Source organism: Scardinius erythrophthalmus (assembly GCF_964197995.2).
Source record: "Scardinius erythrophthalmus genome assembly, chromosome: 2".
NCBI classification, from domain to species: Eukaryota; Metazoa; Chordata; class Actinopteri; order Cypriniformes; family Leuciscidae; genus Scardinius; species Scardinius erythrophthalmus.
The window spans coordinates 10,655,004-10,674,570 of record NC_138222.1 but is presented as its reverse complement, the minus strand read 5'-3'; the positions used below and the strand labels follow the sequence as shown (position 1 = coordinate 10,674,570).

The 19,567-nt window shown below is 35.0% G+C and overlaps 1 protein-coding gene across 1 annotated transcript in view; it reads right to left on the bottom strand.

Annotated features, from left to right (window-relative positions):
* smchd1 (structural maintenance of chromosomes flexible hinge domain containing 1) overlaps positions 1-19,567 on the bottom strand; it is a 55,653-nt gene that overhangs the window by 14,200 nt on the left and 21,886 nt on the right. The window contains exons 22-39 of the mRNA XM_081393853.1: positions 19,231-19,324; positions 16,340-16,412; positions 16,118-16,257; positions 15,130-15,264; positions 14,018-14,251; positions 12,782-12,927; positions 12,597-12,682; positions 11,608-11,726; positions 9,378-9,539; positions 9,153-9,281; positions 8,520-8,599; positions 7,692-7,849; positions 7,494-7,609; positions 5,891-5,952; positions 5,485-5,572; positions 5,262-5,393; positions 3,253-3,399; positions 2,399-2,525 (exon numbers count right to left, since the gene is read on the bottom strand). Of these exons, the coding sequence (XP_081249979.1) occupies positions 2,399-2,525; positions 3,253-3,399; positions 5,262-5,393; positions 5,485-5,572; positions 5,891-5,952; positions 7,494-7,609; positions 7,692-7,849; positions 8,520-8,599; positions 9,153-9,281; positions 9,378-9,539; positions 11,608-11,726; positions 12,597-12,682; positions 12,782-12,927; positions 14,018-14,251; positions 15,130-15,264; positions 16,118-16,257; positions 16,340-16,412; positions 19,231-19,324 (2,228 nt within the window). The remainder of the gene's footprint in view (positions 1-2,398; positions 2,526-3,252; positions 3,400-5,261; positions 5,394-5,484; positions 5,573-5,890; positions 5,953-7,493; positions 7,610-7,691; positions 7,850-8,519; positions 8,600-9,152; positions 9,282-9,377; positions 9,540-11,607; positions 11,727-12,596; positions 12,683-12,781; positions 12,928-14,017; positions 14,252-15,129; positions 15,265-16,117; positions 16,258-16,339; positions 16,413-19,230; positions 19,325-19,567) is intronic.

Sequence of the window (19,567 nt, the reverse complement as noted above, 5' to 3'; positions counted from 1 at the left end):
CATTAACCATAAATGAATTCAAAATGGGGAACGTCACCAACAGACACCACACATCAGATGTAAAGAACACATCACCCATACTAAAGTTGACTAAAAAGAGGAATAAAAAAATCATCTTTTAGAAACTGAACTTAATGCCTTAATTTAAAAAAATTAGGAAAAATCCAACCTTTAAGGACACCAATTTTCTTTGTGAATGAATAATGTATCGTAAATAAATAAATATTCTTCCTTAAAATACAGGGTGCATAAGTTTGGACACCCCTATGTTAAATTCCCATAGAGGCAGGCAGATTTTTATTTTTAAAGGCCAGTTACTTCATGGATCCAGGATACTATGCATCCTGATAAAGTTCCCTTGGCCTCTGGAATTAAAATAGCCCCACATCATCACATAGCCTTCACCATACCTAGAGATTGGCATGGTTTTATTTCAGTTAGCCTAATAGCTGGTTTGATTTGATTTGAGAGATGATCTTATGGAAAGTACTCCATGCCGATCTCTAGGTATGGTGAAGGCTATGTGATGATGTGGGGCTATTTTAATTCCAAAGGCCAAGGGAACTTTATCAGGATGCATAGTATCCTGGATCCATGAAGTAACTGGCCTTTAAAAATAAAAATCTGCCTGCCTCTATGGGAATTTAACATAGGGGTGTCCAGACTTATGCACCCTGTATTTTAAGGAAGAACATTTATTTATTTATGATACATTATTCATTCACAAAGAAAATTGGTGTCCTTAAAGGTTGGATTTTTCCTAATTTTTTTAATTAAGGCATTAAGTTAAATTTCCAAAAGATGATTTTTTATTCCGTCTTTTTAGTCAACTTTAGCATGGGTGTCTAAACTTATGCATAGCACTGTATGTGAACCGCCCCTAAAAGCGAACATTGCGTCTGAAATGAAAGGCAAAAATGGTTATTTATTTGGCTTTAGCCTACTCTGTGTTACATTAAAATTAAAATATGTAATGTCATACTCATAATAATTATGTTTTAAGAGTTTACATATGTAATTGTTGCATTAGGCTATGAATTGGGCTAATAAAAATTTATTGATAATAACTATTTCTTGTCTTTTCATTTACAGTCGCATGAACCACGAGTAATCGAGTAACTCGAATATTGTTTTGATAAGAAATCGACTAGCAGAAATCAGTAGTCGTGCAACCCCTATATCTTTCTGCCTTCGCATTTAGCAGGTACTGTAACTACAATTATACAATTCACATTTTGCAATGATAAACGATCAAGACGTTGAGATTTACAATAAAGCTGGGGTGTCCAAATCTGCTCCTGGAGGGCCACTGTCCTGCAGAGTTTGGCTCGAGCTTGCCTCAACACTCCTGCCTGGAAGTTTCTAGTATGCCTAGTAAGATCTTGATCATCGGGTTCAGGTGTTTAATTGGTGTTGGCGTTAAACTCTGCAGGACAGCGGCCCTCCAGGAGAAGGATTGGACACCCCTGCTATATGTGTGTATATAATATAATATAATATAATATAATATAATATAATATAATATAATATAATATAATATAATATAATATAATATAATATAATATTAGCAAATATAAGCAAATATACTGAATGTATGCAAATAAAAATAGATATACTTCCTTTTATATCCAACTCTACACATAAAGCAGTGCAATAATATTAATAATAATTCTACACAGCTACATATTAAACAGAAATGTTACTTGTCGTAAGAAACCTGTTGCACTCTTTGATTATGGATTTAGATAATAATAATAATAAAAAAAAAATGTAATATTGATTTTATTATGATATGGTAGCCTGGGATTCCCCATGCTGCCTTGAGCGCAGCGCGATTTTATTCACGCTGCTAGGCAGCCTGGACACCATGGACCAGATTTTCGCCTCAGCGAGGGGACCAATCACAGAACGGGGAGGGAGCAGCAAGACGATGACGACGTCTATGCGACACACAGAAGCAGTTTGTTTATATCTATGGATCCAACATGGCATCAGACGCGAAGTTACCTTTCGATGCAGCCTTAGATAGTGTTCTACAGTAAGTAGTTAAGAGCGCAAGTTTATTTCGTCTTCTTCCTCGTCGAATTTCTGCCGCTCTACATACGTCATCTGGTATAATTGAAACGATTGGCTATGAGCTACGTACAGGCGCATTTGATAGACATTCGTATTGCCCAATAAACGGCTCTGGGCATTCGTAAACCACGCCTCAAATACGAGAAAATGAACGTGGTTCCCAGACCACGTCTCAATGAGAAAGAGGTCTGACGTTAGCCAGGCTAATGATATGGACTAAATTTGATCGGTTACAGAAATATTACAATTATAATGTCTAGCTCTTAACTGTCATATTCATTAGTAATGTAACAAATATTGGGCTCTTTGTCTGCTGACTAACCATTGCAGAATCTGAAAGGCAGGCTGTATGGAGTGATGGTAACGCTAGACTGCTGAAACTCAGGATGGAACTGGAGAATGTACTCAGCTCCATCCTCACCCGGACTGTTCTCCAAAAGAACCAAATCCTACAGGACACAAACAATAACACCCATTTACTAACAATGACCAGTGAACAGGATAGGTTTTTCTTTCAAACCAGAGTTTGAATGTCCATAATCATCTTTAGGCTGCTTTAATAACCAGTTTTAGGAAAAAGAAGAAATCTGATAAGTGTAAATTTGTGTGTATGTGCAAACATTATTTAAAAGGGTCTATCACTTTAGGATGTGAGCTATAACATGCAAAATAAAATTAAAAGACTTTATCTGTCCTGCTGTATTTAAAAATCAAATGTTACAATAAAATCACAATAATAAAGTCTTTCCAAATGTTTTGAACAAAAATTAACCATATATATATATATATATATATATATATATATATATATATATATATATATATATATATATATATATATATATATATATATATATATATATATATATATATATTTATACTTATATATATTTTTTTTTTTCTTTTTTTTTTTCGTTTTTTTTTCCTTAAATCAAGTCAAATTGTGAATTTATCACCATTGATACAGGGTTACCGAAAACTTTGAGTGTTTTAGTTAATTAAAATAAAGCTGAAATAAAATAAAAAAGAAAATACATTTTGAAAAAAAAAAAAAAAAACTTGCTTACAAAACATAGAACAAACTTTTGAAATATTGCCATGGAAATGAACTGAAAAAACGAAATTTGTATAAAATAAAAAAGCTAATTCAATACAGTATATACAGTAAACACTCACAGTAATGAGAGTCTCCCCGTTAGTAAGGCTGTATGACAAACTTTTTTCTCCATTCTCAAACAAAGGAACCACCATGTCTCCAGTGCCATTAACTGTAACCACCACTTTTCCATCTATACCTTCACCAGCAGCGTTATCATACTGGTCCTGCAAAGTAAGAAGAAAACACACAATTGTAGGCCTGTTGCACATTTTAGGGATGTCCCGATCAAGTTTTTGTGCCCCATCCGATCCGAGTCATTGAATACTGAGTATCTGCCAATACAGAGTCCCGATTAGGGCTGCACGATATGAGGAAAAGCTGCGATGTGCGATAACATTGTTTAATATTGCGATGACGATATGACTTGCGATAAATATTCAAATGTGAATGTTAGCTATACTGTTCCCATGTCTTAGTGCTTTAATAGGTTATTTGCGTGATAGGTCAAACGTTTATTACCTGCCTGGTTCAGATTACGCGATTTAGCGCGAGTGAGTGAGCGAGGGACAGTGAGTGTGTGCGCGAGTGAGCGAGAGTGTGGGTGAGTGAGTGAGCGAGGGACAGTGAGAGTGTGTGTGTGTGTGTGTGTGTGTGTGTGTGTGCGCAAGTGAGTGAGCGAGGGACAGTGAGTGTGTGTGTGTGTGTGTGTGTGTGTGTGTGTGTGTGTGTGTGTGTGCGCGCGCAAGTGAATGTGTGCGTGTGACGGCACGCGATGACTGGTCGGAAAGCAACGTGTAGTCTGACAAGATTTTAGGAGTCACAATCATGTAATCTGACACCGTGACTATCGTAACAGACACAAAAATCTTGTAATCTGAACCAGGCGTTATTCATCGTGTCAGGCTGTCTGTTGCGATGTGTTCATCGCGCGAGTTCATATCGCGATGACGATGAATATTCGATGTATCGTTCAACCCTAGTCCCGATCCACTATTTCTTACTAGTGCTTTGTGCACACTTCAAGTACAAAAAAGTTATTAAAATCAATCCAATGTATACAGGGATGTGTAGAGAGATTCTTTGAGGGTAACATGTAAAAAAGGGGCATTTATCAGTACGGACTAATTCCAATATAACAATTACTACAGAGTAAAGTGCTATTAAACCATTTGACGCAATAAGACGCAAAAAAAAAAGAACTCAAGTCTGTACTGAAGTGTTCTCTGTGAAGCAGCTGTCTATGAACAAACACCCGAAAGGTAAGCACAGAAGGCATCAAATACCACGGTAGCGCCACATTGAGTTCTCAAACACAAAACGAAAACATACGAAATTATGTCAAAATTCCCGCTTTGTCGAGTATCCTTGTAAGCACAGACTTAAATGAGTTAAAAAGTGTTAAATGAATGTAAAGAGTATAGAGAAAATAAGATTAGGGCTGCACAATATATAGTTTTAGCATCAATATTGCGATGTACGCGATAATCACATTGCATGATGTGCGATGTCAAGTATAGGGATCGTAGTTGATCCATATGTGCCAGCAGCCCCCCCGGTTCGGAACGCATGTGATTCGTGGATTGATTGCAAAGTTTAATCATCATAGAGTTAAAGTTTTTAAGTCCTGTCAGTTTAAACATCAAGCGCAAGAAAACTGGAACTCGCAAGATGTTTTGTGTAAAGGTTAAAATTGATTCATTACAGAAAAGGATGATAAGTAAAAAAAAAAAAATTTAAAAACTTAATCGGCCCTGACACTGGTCCTTGAGGTCAGCTCGGGACATCCCTAATTTATTTGGATCTAATTGTTATTATTTGAGAATACAGAAATGCCAGAATACATAAATTGCAGATATGCATTGCATGAATGCTCAGAATAAAGGAGTAATAAAGTAAAAATGACGCAAAAAAAAAATCATAACACATTAAGAAGTCAGAATTTTCAGATTTGCATTTGATTTGAAAGCAATAAGGAACAAGGGGCTTTGGGTTCCTACAGGCAATAGGTGGTGTTAGGCATCACATGAAGTTCAACATCATCTGTTAACACATGCAAACACTAGCTCTAGAAGAGACTGAAACTCACCATGATCTTTAGTTTCAAGCTGTCCACCAGTGTGCGATTGGCCCGAATGTTACTATTGGAGACAACAGGAGTTGAAGGTGGAGTCTCAGGGGCTAATTTCATTGCTTTATTGGGAACAACGTTTAGTTCAATCTAAGACAGAAACACAAATGAGTATCCTACAGCAAGAAACAGCAAAGTAGCATTTACAACAAACTGGATGAAATAAATGTTATGTTCCCACCTGTTTGCTCCAAAGATGTTTGGTTTTGTCGAAAGCCAGAACAAATTGGACGACATACTTTCCTGCAAGTTCTGGAATCAGCTTATCCCTGAAAAAAAAAAAAAAAGGAAATAAAAACACACAAAAATTATGTAATTTACAATTTTGTATACACTCATCCACCCATCTATCCATCCATCCATCCATCCATCGTATCAATCCGTCTCACCGTCACTCTATCTATCATCTATATCTCTCCAATCATCCATCCATCATGTCTGTCTATCTAAAGGTTTTTCAAATATTATTACTAATGATTAAAAACAAACCGGTTTCAATGTTTTTAAGAAATAAAAGACATACAATACTTTGAAGTTCTTATTTCAGGCTTTTATTGAGATGTAATGTGCTCAGTTGTATATATTACCTGAAGCAGAAGCACTCGTCCTTTTCAGTGCCCTTGCGTTTACTACACTTCAGAGCAGAGGCCTAAGTTAAAACATAAAACACTTCGATTTACTCAAACTTTCAAAATCTCATTTCTTATGATGCATTCTCCTTCTAGGCATGCTATTACAATTTAGTCGGTTTGAATTTGATGATAAAACCAACAAAATTTGAAAGTTAAGAGTATTAAAAGTAACAAAGCTTATTGCGATTATTGGATGGCAGGCATGCTATGTTTAGTAAAGTGAACTAAAAGATAAATCTTGATATTTAAGAATCCATATCAGTATCGATAAAAATTAAGTAATCAATATTGTCAACCTAGTCCACACAGCTGACACACTTAACTGTTGTAGTTTATTTGGAAGCCAAAATTTCAGTGCATCCTAACTATAATGCCTGATCAAAAATGCCAGTGGCTTTATACTGTCAGGCATGTAAACAGTACTTCAATGTTGATAATAGTATATTTAATATAGTTTGTATATTTGACTGAATATAATGTAGCATCTTTTTAAAAATGGTTTCCTCAATCTAAATGGTTCAGACCTTGGTGACTAAGATATGCAATTTGAACAAACATATGGTCAAAAGATTGTTGAGCTTCACAAAATAAACATTGTATTTCTATGTTTCTACTGGAGGTCCTGGACATCTTGTTCAGATTCATAGCATCATGGATTCTATCAAATCAACAGACAAATAATCTGCTAGAAATCTTATAATGGGCCGTGGTTGGATCTTCCATCAGGACAATAATCCAAAACAAACACAAAATTCCATGGGCATCCCAGTCCTCTGACCTGGATCCTATAGAAAACTGAGGAGGAGAGTGCATCAACATGGACTTTGAATCTGAAGGATCTAGAGAGATTCTGTATGGAGGAATGGTCTCTGACCTCTTGTCATGTATTCTCCAAACTCATTAGGCATTATAGGAGAAAACTCAGAGCTGTTATCTTGGCAAAATGAGGTTGCAAAAAGTATTGAATAAAAGGGTGCCATTATAGTGCCCAATGTGTATTAGAGAAACATTTAATAATGAATTGTTTTACTTCACTTAAAGGTTACATTTTGTGATTTAAAAAAAAGAAAAGGTCAAAAGAAAAAGAAAAAAAGTCAGACCTTTGTGGTTCACTGTCAAAACTGACCGACCATAGGAAATTAATGGGTAAGTCTCTTAACTCAGAGCAATTGTTTTTAAATATGTGCTGAATAAAATCTATGTATCAGCAATTACATAGGAATGAAATAGTCATTAAAACATCCAGAGTGGAAAAGATTTACACACTATTACAGATGTTATACTGCATTGCATTATTGCAAAAATGACACTTCAAAATGATTAAGATACTTAACAATGACAAAACAATTAGAATATGTCTAAATATATATATCTGATTGTATAATTTCTAATTTTACAAACTTAATGTCCTGGTCAAAACCCGCGAACAGCCAAGGTGTGACCAATTTTCAAAAAGCGTTGGAGGGTTATGAAAAATATTGTGAATTAGTTTTTTTTTTAAATTCACCCTTATAGTTTCAGTAAAGTGTCAAAATAAAGACAAAACAGAGTCACTCACTTCAGCGGGTGGACAGAACTCTGATGCAATGCCTTTCCAGAGCAGCATTGACAGGTTTGCTGGGCAGATGTTTCTCACTGGCCCACCCTCTTCAGGCATCACAACCACTGTAAACACTTTAGACAGTAGAAAAATTTGATTCACATAGTACCCTATACTAGTTTTACAATAAAGGCTTTACAATGCATCCACACACACCTGGAAAGACGTCTCCTGCACATAAGGTGGCAGCGCTGTCATAACTAATGCAGAGTTCAACAGGTTTGTTGGGATCAGGAATCACATTTAGTTTTATTACTGGCCCTGGAATATCTTTCCTGCCAAAACTTCCCTTGAAATCTAAATGATGCTCCCCTCTATAAAAGAAAAAGAGAATGAGAGACAGTGAAAGAGAGAAGGACAACAGTGTATTTTTTATTTTATTTTTTACCATTTGCAGTATTTAAAATAGCATGTAAAAATAAATAAATAAATAAATAAAATGGAATAGTTTATTGAGCCTTTAGACAAACTGTAAAAAAAAAAAACACAAAAAGTTTGCATGTGTGGTGCATTTTTTTTTTTTTTTTTTTTTTTTGAGTTTTGATACATCAGGCTTTTATGGCTCATAGAGTACCATATGGGATATTGTTTCTCAACCAGTGGGTCGCAAACCCAAAAGTCGGAACACTGATATAGAAGAAAAGGGAGCTCATAATCAAAGGAAAAAAACCTTCAATTTCCAAAAAAGGCCAAAACTGAAGAAAACAATTTGGTGCAAATGCTATTTATATGACCAAAAAGTAAGATGAAATCCTTATAGATTGTAATGAAAATCAGTGAGATCAGTATAGCAATGAGATTAAGAGATGAACAAATGTGCCTCAAAAGCCTGATGTATATTTAATACTAATGATTTTTTATTTTTTTTAAGTAGAAATAATAAAGTAAAAGTTGCTTGTGTTCAGTAAATGATGTGTTGAACTGGCTTTTCAGGTTATCATCATGTTGATCAAGTTGAATTCATAGAGCTAAATATGTACTTACTTTGGACCACTTATGCTTTCTAGTATGAAGCAAGCTTTTCCTTCTGAATCTACAGGCTGACTCATCACTGAGGATTTTATCTGAAAGAGAAAAATAAAAATGATTAAAAAATTGTATCACCTAAATACAGTAATTGCATTACATCCAAGTAGGGAATGTAGGGAATGAGCTCTTATGTTAAGATACAAACTCACAGTTTAGATTTTCATGATGCAGAAATGCAAATAGACAGACTATAAGTCCAAAAATGAGAAAGTGATGGTAATTTTATGTTTCACGTTCATGCAATGAGGAAATCAAAGGTTTCAGTGATCAGACATAGTGAATTGTATGTCAGATATAACAAATCACACACTTTTTCTTTTTTTTTGCATTGAGTTTTTTCTTTGGGGCCTGTATTTTCAACATAGTCTTTCTAAAGCATTTGATTTTTGATTGTTAATTAGAGAAAATACTCTAGTTGTCAACAGAGGTGATACAATTTTGTATCTTTTGGCATTTTAGTGATATTGCACAGGGGTTTACTCACCTCTGTTGTATACTGTATGTACAGAAAAAAAGTACTTTGCAAGAACAGTCAAAAATAAATGTTTGTCAACACAAATCCACCAGCCTCCCTTCCCTCAACTGTACCTTTAACTCTGAGTACAGAGTCTTCATCTCAATCTCAACCCGCTGATCTGGTGAAGGATTTCCCCATTTGTCACACAGCTGCATGACCAATGGTGTGTCCAAGCCATGGCCATTCATGACCTGGAAAGGCTAAAGAGACAAGTTTTATATTATATAAATATTCTGAATTCATGAATTTTCTAAATTCATGAATTTATTTTATTGCATTTCAAATGTGTGACATACTATCTCTGGCTTCTCCAGAAGAATTATCTTTGCCGGATGTCCCGCAGTAACTTCCAGTCGCACAAATTCCTCCATGTCCTGATATTTAAAGTACAACTTTTTTGGGCCAAGAGATCCTGTCCTGAACCGGACACCGCATACGGACAATTTTCCAATACTGGCCTGAAAAAAAGGCATACAAATGAAATGCTAAAATAAAAAAATAAAAGATGAAATGCTAAAATAAAAAAATAAAGACGCCCATTTTTGCAAATCAGTTTTTGATTTTTTAAGACTTAAAGATAGAAATACAGTGCACTCATATTACTTATGAATGGGAGAAAGTGCAGCAGACAACATGGAGGAATAAGTCTTGCTTTCTATATAAAAGAGCCAATCGCCGATTGGTCACTGCAGCTGCCGTTAGAAGCTTCCGGTTGCTATAGAAACAGTCAGTGTTTTGAAACTTGTGTTTAGGACTGCACGTGCGTACTGGCTAAAATAAGCTTTTTAACACTACCTGAGCATACAGATTCATGTTAGATTCAATTGCTGATTAGAAATAAGTTATTTAAAGGGGAACTTGTATGGAAGTAAAATAATGACAAATGTTTTCAAATGTAGAATGTAGAAAACTAAACAATCGAGAGAAATATATGTCTACTACCTCAGATTTAACGTTTGATCTGTACATAAGCATCGGGTAATAACATAATCTCAGTCACGACAGAGAAAGCTGTGCAAAACTTACATGTACAAAAGTAACAGTGAGAACTTCAATGTAAACACAGCTTTTGTGTCTTTATCAGCTGTTCCATATGATAACCATCACAATTCATCGCCCTGATAATAATCACAAATAGCCTACTGCTTGCTCCATTTCTGTAATTCAACGAATGAATGAGTCTCTCACCCGCTGCTCTATAGTTTTCACTTTTGTTGTCGCATGTTTTCTCAACGAGCTCCCCCTACAGCTGTGGGGCGTATATTTCACAACACTGTTGTAAAAAAACTCACTTGCGGCACCCTCATGTGCATTTGTTATTATCGGAGCCGGCCAACTTTATCGTGTGGAGCTATGTCTACCGAGGTGGGTAATACATACACAGTATCATGTGGCGTGTGTGTTTGTCGAATTGCCGTAAAGCAGTTTGTGTTTCTCGCTCTCACGAGACTTCCCATTTCCAACTTACCGGGACGTTAGTCCCCATGTTGCAAGGTTGGTTTTCCGCCTGGGAACGCCGGGGGAGTGGGGAAAGTCACCATTTTCACCAGAAAAGGTTATTTAACCATCAAAATGATTTCTAAACGGTTTTATTAAGTTGAAATAGTTTTTAGCCAATTTCCCCTTTAATTGTGAATTCAGCAAACAGTTTTTAAAATTTCAGGATTCCTCTATTCAAATAGATAGGACTTGGTCTTGGATGCCTGAAATAGATGCCCGGAGGTGTTGCAAATAAAGCCGCCGAGTGAACAGACTTTCCTTAAAAGGGAAAGTTTGTTTATTCTGGATTAATGCATTAAAAATGTTACAAAAAATAAATTTCATGTACGTTACATAAATTGGGTTTTATTTTTCCCCCCAACTTCTGTGTTTTCCGTTTTAATATTACTGAATTCTGTTTTAATGATTTAACTAAATTTTAATAATCAAAAAGTATGTACATGTTTTTTTTTTTTTTTTTTTTTACATTAGGCCTAATGGTCTAATGTTTAAATTTTTTCAAAAATTCTGTTGTCGGTTTTATTTGTTTCTACATTTCTACAAATGTATCGTCACAAATGGTGCTAATAAGTGATTGGCTGGCAGAATGCAAATCAAGAACAATTTATGTCACATAGAAGTTTCTATGACTAAACTACAAGTCAAATATATAATTAATTTTAAAACTATAAACAAAGGTGACCTCTGCTAAAAAGTGTTTACAGTTTCATTACTGTACGTGACGTAACACTGAGGTTCTCTGTGCCACAGCATACAAACACAAATAATTAATACAATTTTACAATTCAAAAATAATAATTATTAAAATAATTAAGATGTAATAAAACAATCATCAGGCAAAGTGACTCATGACACTGAGAAATTCACTGGCCAAATAGAAAATGTACCCGCATTTGGTTGGTGCTAATTTCAAACCCTTTATTACACATACAAACAACAATTTTGCATTTGAAGCAGTCTGATTTGTTTTAATGTAATTTTTAGTGATAAAAATATCCATTTGTTTGTGCCTGTGGTTGTGTTTACCTTCCATTCTACGACCAGAGCTTCTTTATCCAGGTCATCCGCAGACACACTCAAAGTCTTCACACTTTCAGCATTTAGACAGTCTGTTTTATTCCCGTACTGATCAATCACTTCTACATCTGGGAGGGAAATAGAAGTTTAATCTTCTTTAACAATCACAAAACTGCTGAGTGATCTACACATGAAGTGTCTGTTAAGCGACACACATTTAGTTTTAATAGAAATTACATTAAAGTACACTTTATTTTATTATAAATGCATGTCAGTACATTCGGCAGTAAACAAGAATAGAATTATGAAATTACATAGTATAAAGAAGTACTTAACAACTTAAGTGGGTCAAAAGGCACTCTAAAGTTCAACTTATTGTATTAAATATAAATTTAAACTATAATACATTTTCATTTAAGTGCAATTAACATGCAATCAAGTGTCTGAAAACATTATTGACATATTGGCTATTGACCAGAATCAGAATCAAGGACTGGAACAAACCATTTTATAATTAAGAATATGCTTAAGTGTAAACTGAATGTAAAATATATTATTTTCGTGATATGCACTCTTTTGTATGAAGTATGCTAAAGTTTACTTCTTTTTTACAAGGCTTTCCAAACACATGAATTTCTTTCATCGGTGGATCATAGAAGTTTTGACCAATGTACTCTTCTCCATTCCATTACAATTAATCAATAATTGTAACCAAGCAATTAATCTGATGCTTTAGCAAAAGCAACAAAGTTTCAGGAGAGTTTCATAACAGTAGACCACCATACAACTTGAGTGCTATATCACAAGTTGCCTGAAGTCATTCAATAGATTTGTGTGACAAACTGTGTGACAAACAAGTCAGTAAGATTTGTTAATGTATTTGAAAGTAGTTTTTTATATTACATGTTTCTACCAGGCAATGGAGGTTCTTGCGGCGGTCAATAATAATAATAATTTGATTTGTATTAATTATGATGAAACCTATAGATGGTACTTACATATGTTTCCTGACAGAATTTCGCCCATTTTGACAGACGACTCACTGAGGTTGACCCGCAAACGCTCAGGCTCATCTGGACGAGGCCTTTGGAGAGACACAAATACAGTATAGAGATATGGTTCTGCGAGAATATTTAGGTATATAATGAAAAACAGACATAAACAGCACATGTGTGTAGCTTACACAATAAAGAATGACATGTTGACCATGTGCTGGTCCTGGAAAGACACATTGCAGTAATGCTCTCTCTGTGCTTGAGATGGGACACATAACTGTGGCAGTTTTCCCTGAGAAAGTTCTTCTGCATTTAACTTTGCGGTCCAATTCACCTGCAAGACAAGCACAAAGACACACACATCTACACACAACTGAGTACAATAGTATGTTAGTGCAAACAGATTCAGTCTCTATAAATAAACTTGAATGAAACAAAATACAAAAACAAATCACATATATACAGTACAGGTCAAAAGTTTGGAAACATTACTATTTTTAATGTTTTTGAAATAAGTTTCTTCTGCTCATCAAGCCTGCATTTATTTGATCATAAATACAGAAAAAATTGTAATATTGTGATATATTATTACAATTTAAAATAATTGGTTTTCAATTGATTATACTTTAAATTATCATTTATTTCTGTGATGCAAAGCTGAATTTTCAGGATCATTACTCCAGTTGATCCTTTAGAAATCATTCTAATATGATGATTCATTATCAAAGTTGGAAACAGTTCTGCTGCTTAATATTTTTTCATAACCTGTGATACTTTTCTAGGATACTTTGATGAATGAAAAAAAAAATAATAATAATAATAATAAAAAAAAAGAAGCAATTTTTTTAAAAATAGAAATCTTTTGTAACAACAATATACACTGCATTTCACACACATACACTGGTCAGTAATTTGGGGTCAGTAATTTTTTTTCTTTCTTTTTTTGAAATAAATCAATACTTTTATTCAGCAAGGATGTGTTAAATTGATAAAAAGTGATAGTAAAGAAGATTTATATTATTAGAAAATATTTTTTTATTTTGAATAAATGCAGTTCTTTTTAACCTTTTATTCATCAAATATATTAGGCAGCAGAACTGTTTCCAACACTCATAATAAATCAGAATATTAGAATCATTTCTAAAGGATCGTGTGATTGACTGGATGTCACATGTGACACTGAAGACTGGAGTAATGATGCTGAAAATTCAGCTTTGCATCACAGGAATAAATTATTTTTTAAAGTATATTCAAATAGAAAACTATTATTTTAAGTTGTAATAATATTTCACAATATTACTCTATTTTTTCTGTATTTTTGATCAAATAAACGCAGCCTTGATAAGCATTAGAGACTTCTTTCAAAAATATAAAAAAACGTAATGTTTCCAAACTTTTGACCTGTACTGTAATCAAACGCACACCTTAATTTTGCTGGTAAGTTTTGGCAGAAGAGGAACCAGTCTATTGCCCTCATCGTACAGTCTGAAGTGCAGGTTTCCCAGTGTGTCTCCTGCTGTCCAATCAATGCGCTCTGAATTTTGCAGCACCATGACATCATCAGAGCCCTCTTCCTGTCTGTAGACCTCCAAACGAAATATTTGTGTACTGGGCAAGATGCGCAGTTGACGTTCCACACACGCCACTGTTCTATGGTTCTATGTGCACATAAATATAATCATGTGGATATCAAGTTAAACGGTTTAAGCAGATTAAACAGTTAATATACTTTACTATGAGCAAAGGAGATGGAAAACAATTATAAGAATTAATTGAAAACTTATTTTGAACAATATACACTATTCACCAAAAAAATAAACAAAATAATTTATTGACATTGTCGATTTTTTTTTTTAAACTGACACAAAAAGGGGCAAGCATCATCACATGATGTTTATAATAGAGCTCTGTGATTAATTGAAAATGAGATTCGATTTTAGCTTCCAACAAATGAAAATACGACATAAACGAAGATAGAGATAAAACGAATATTGTGCTCAATTCCGTTCCTCCTTAAAAGCCCAAACTCAATGTGCAAATCAGTAAAATCATGTAAGGTGAGTTTCATAAAATGGGACATGCTTATTATTAAATGCATAAAAGAGTACTTGCGCTGTTCCTCAAGTGGCTTTCTGTGCACGCGCAAGCGGAACATGGATAAGCAAAGTGAATTTTGAGCTTCGGTTGCGCAATGTCAAAATGCAGGGTTTGGCGAGTGTTCGCGAAAACCCAGTTGGTTATGTCTTAAGTTGAACATAAACAGCTGAGAGAAAAAAGAATGTGTAACAGTATATTGGATCTGTGCATCCAGTCTTAAAGTGACAGCGGCCTAATAAGCCTGCTGCCGTCTTAGTCCATAAATGTTAATTCAACAAAAAGAAAATAAGAAAATCACTCACTGCTCTTGATTGAATGACTTTAGTAGCTTTAATAAGAATCAAGGCAAATTTAATTCTTATAGTGCAGGCTATGCCGTGTTTTATTTTATTCATTTAGTAAGCTGAATATTTATAGACTTGCATGAAAAACAACTTACAGGAATGTTGAACTTAGCAGTGAGGATTTGTTCAGTGTTTACGGTCTTCAGCAATAGTGGTTTGGTCAGCATGAGTCCAGAGCCAGTGTTACTGCAGTCCACCAAATCCGCAGGCAGATCAGGGGCTCCCAGCAACTACAAACACACATTGCACCAATCAGAAGATGAACTTTAATCCTGTGCCAAGTTAACTCTGATTCAAAGTAATTTAATCATTTTAATTAAATTTTTAAAAATTATACAATCATTAAAGCTGCTTGAATTATCATTAAAAGATCACTATCTCGATTCAAACACTCATGTGATCTTGTTCCAAAATGGTCAGAAATTAAAGGGGGATTGTGTCAAAAAGTCACCAAAATTAATACAAATGCCCAAAAAATTCAAGATATGATTGAAAACCAGTACTTTTATGAGATTTGTTTTTTATAATAACATATACATGTAATTAAGCAATATCACAAGAGCAAGAGAGCTGTTTTCATAAATATAAGCATGATAGCGCTATATAAATGGAGACTGACTTGATTGCAAATGTGATATTGATTTTTTTATAAATGTTCAATAAACAAGAAGTTTATATTAACTCTTCCCCACCATTGACAGAACTTTCCAAATGTGTCAGACTGCATCCCGCAGTACTAGCCCCTATTAATTACACCCCCTACAATGAAACAGTCATTCGGGATGTCATCAGATCCCCTCCCTCTGAAATCGCTGATGTCTCACTAGTACTGCTCTTCTTCTACTTCACTTTCCTCACTTTTTAAGCTTCACTATCTCCATCTAGTGATAATGCATACAGCTCACCAGAGTCATCCTGTTTGTTTTCCTCAGTTTTTTTAAAGAATTTTAACAATGAAATTTTATGAAAAGGGTATGTTTAGGGTTAGTTTTAGGGTTGGAGGGTAGATTTTTAGCTATAATTACCATGAGTCTGTATTAATTTGATAGTATAATTTATTTTATGTTTGTTCATGAGTTCTACCTGGCAGCGGACCACGAGTTTAGGATGAGTGGTGATATTTTGGTACTCATCGTGAACTTCCACTCTTAAGTTTGCTGGAGTCCTATTCTCGACAGAGAGCACATCTTCATCCGGAAACACTACCAGAGTGTGCGGCGGGCCTGGAAGATAAATTTCATCTGGATTTTACATTCTGATTTACAGGTCTTCTTTCTCTTCCTGTTTCTGTGTTTTTGGTCATACCGGGTTGCAGAAGAATTTGAAGAGACTGGTTGTTCTCCTTCAGTCCTGGGATGTGCACCTTCACTGTGTACATCTGTTAACAACACACAAACATCACATGCAAATCCAAGTTCTGTGCTTATAGTGTCACTGCAAAAATAATTAGTTATTAAAGAGGTTTTCCGAACACTCGTCCATCACCTTTATGTGATAAAACCCTCTCAGTCTCTGGCTTTTGAGGCTAAAAAACAGATAAAAGTGTATTTTACACTTAAAGCCCTGTTTTCAGATCGTTTCTGATTAAATAGAACGGTTAAGATTGAAATTTGGACACATGCTGCTGGCCCAAGAATTTTCGGTTTCTGTGGTAGAGACGTTTGGAAAAATAGGTCCACAGTTTTAAAACGAATGGTAAAACACCTGTTGGAAAGCATCTTTTGTAGCGATTTTTGTGTGAGCATATCAGTGAACACCCCTGACCACTCGGTGAGTTTCACGTCTTTGTAAACGAAAGTTTAATGCGTTTTAGGGTGCTACCACAGAAACCGAAAATTCTTGGGCCAGCAGCATGTGTCCAAATTTCAATCTTAACCGTTTTATTTCATCAGAAACGATCTGAAAACATGGCTTTAAGTGTAAAATATTGTCCTTTAATGTACTAAAGCAGAGATAGTCTGGTGTAACATTATTTTATGCAGCCCATATTGATTTTTGAATAAAATAATTCCCGTAAGGCTGCATTTATTTGATAAAAAATACAATAAAAACAGTAATATTGTGAAATACTACAATTTAAAAGAAGTTTTCGATTTTAATTTATTTACATGTAATTTACTCCTGTGATGCCAAGCTGTATTTTCAGCATCATTACTCCAACTCTTCAGTCTCCACTGATCCTTCAGAAATCATACTAATACTAATTTGTACTGTGAAACTTCCACAGAAGAGCTGTTTTGCATACTGTCAAAATAGTTTTTAATGTAGGTCAGACTACATGTACCTCAAGTTAGAAACATTTGTTCTTGTTTAACACAATGCTAGGGAGATTCACCCCAAGGTCAGACCTTGCAGGGCTCAGAGAAGCAGCAAAAAAACAACTGAACTGAAGCAACGTTGTAAAGAAGAGCGGGCCAAAATTTCTCCACAACAATGTGAAAGACAGACTAAGTCCTATAGAAAAGGATTACTTCAAGTTATTGCTGCTAAAGGTGGTTCTACAAGCTATCGAAATCTCAAGGTGTACTTAGTTTGTCACACATGGCTTCTGCAATTTGGCTTTATTTTTGTTAAATAAATGACAACACTGTTTAATACAGGGTTCACCAATCTCGGTCCTGGAGGGCCGCTGTCCTGCAGAGTTTAGCTCCAACCAGCTCCAACACACCTGTTTGAAAGTTTCTAGTATGCCTAGTGAGACCTTGATTAGCTGGTTTAGGTGTGTTTAATTGGGGTTGGAGCTAAACTCTGCAGGACAGCGGCCCTGCAGGACCGAGATTGGTGAACCCTGGTTTAATATGTCATGTGTTGTATTTACCTAAATATAAGACCAGATGTTTTTTTATTATGTACTGATACATAAAACCATAGAATTCAAAAGGGTGTACTTTCTTTTTCACTTGACTATTACATATACACAAGTCTAGCTAAAATCACCCAAATAAGATTTTTAAACTTAAACTCTTTCAGGTACAGTACTCAATTTTCATATTATTTTCTATATTGAAAACCATTTTTGTTGCTTAATATTTAACATTGATAATAAGAACTGTTTCTTGAGCAACAAATTTGGCACATTAGATTGATTTCTGAAGGATCATGTGCCACTGGCACTGAAGACTGCAGTAATGATGCTTGATTAACAAACATAGATACCTTCTTTTGTTGTGGCGTCTACTGCGGATTTGATGCCAGAGGACAGATTTCATTATCAAACATACAAAGCCAACTTGGTCTGCAGAGCAATTATAAAGTCTGTCTTCTCTTTCATATGGTTTTCCATAAGCTCTCCCCCAAGGCGCACATTTCATACATGCCACTACTTTTTAGTCTGTTTAGGCCTCAACCTATTTATAATAAAGGCCTCAGCTCACCATACATTTTAGCAGGTCACCATATGTGTGCACATTTCTTTCTCTTACAAGTCTTTTCAAACACACACAGTCAATTACATGACACAATAGTAGAATAACTTAACATAAAAGGCTATATTCACATTGACTATGCTTGATTTAGGTCCTGTCAGTTTAAACATTCAAGCGATTTTAAACCATTTGAGCACATGAAGACACGATAGAGAACTCAATTCTGAACTCGTACGCTGTTTTCTGTGCACACACAGAGAGCAGCACAGACAGCACGCGAACACTGAATTCTGTTCTCTTTCTCAACTATTTGTACTTGAATGGACACATGCAAAATTATGTCAAAATGTCACGTCTTGGTGAGTATCCTCGTAAACAGTCACTTATGGCTTACTTGACAGAAACAGCAGCCTAATATACAAGTGTTAAGCTGGAACCGAGCTGTCTGGACTCAGAGAAGGGCTACTCTGAGAAAAAATATCCTGTAAGTTTCAAAACTTAAAACTTCCTAGTTAGTACAACAGTATTTATTGAAACCAAGCTGCCAGAACAACGTCATGTGTCGACCACCTATGCGTGCACCTATGCACTTAAACTTGAATTTCTCGGTCCAGGTAACACAAAGAAAGAGTAAATATTGTTCATTTACATATACTACCAACATTGCAAATGTTACAATGCAGGCTAAAAATAGCAAACTCACTTTAACTAAAACACTTCATACAAACAGATAATATTGGTTGAGTCAATATTTCAATGCCAAATTGGTCGTGAATCTCTAACAGAGTAAACTTTACCCAGACTGATAAAATTATGTAAAACACTGCTTACCTTGCTTTGACAACTGATCTTTCCCATGACCCTCACATTTTTTATGACAGAAGTGGTCCCGAATGCGATCCCTTCATAACTCAAGTTTAGTGAACTAAACAGAAAGAGACATTTTATCATCAGAAAAACACAGGGAAATGTCAATTTCAAGACCGAAAATGATCTGTAGCCACCTACAAACACACATTTAAGCCGGGTGCACACTGTGCGATTTTGGCCGCGATTTGGCCATCTGAGACAAATTTAGCAAATCCTAGAAGAATCCTCTGATCCTAAAATCTAAAGTTTTTGAGCGTTAGTTTGACATGTTCACAGACAGCCGATTACTGACCGTTGG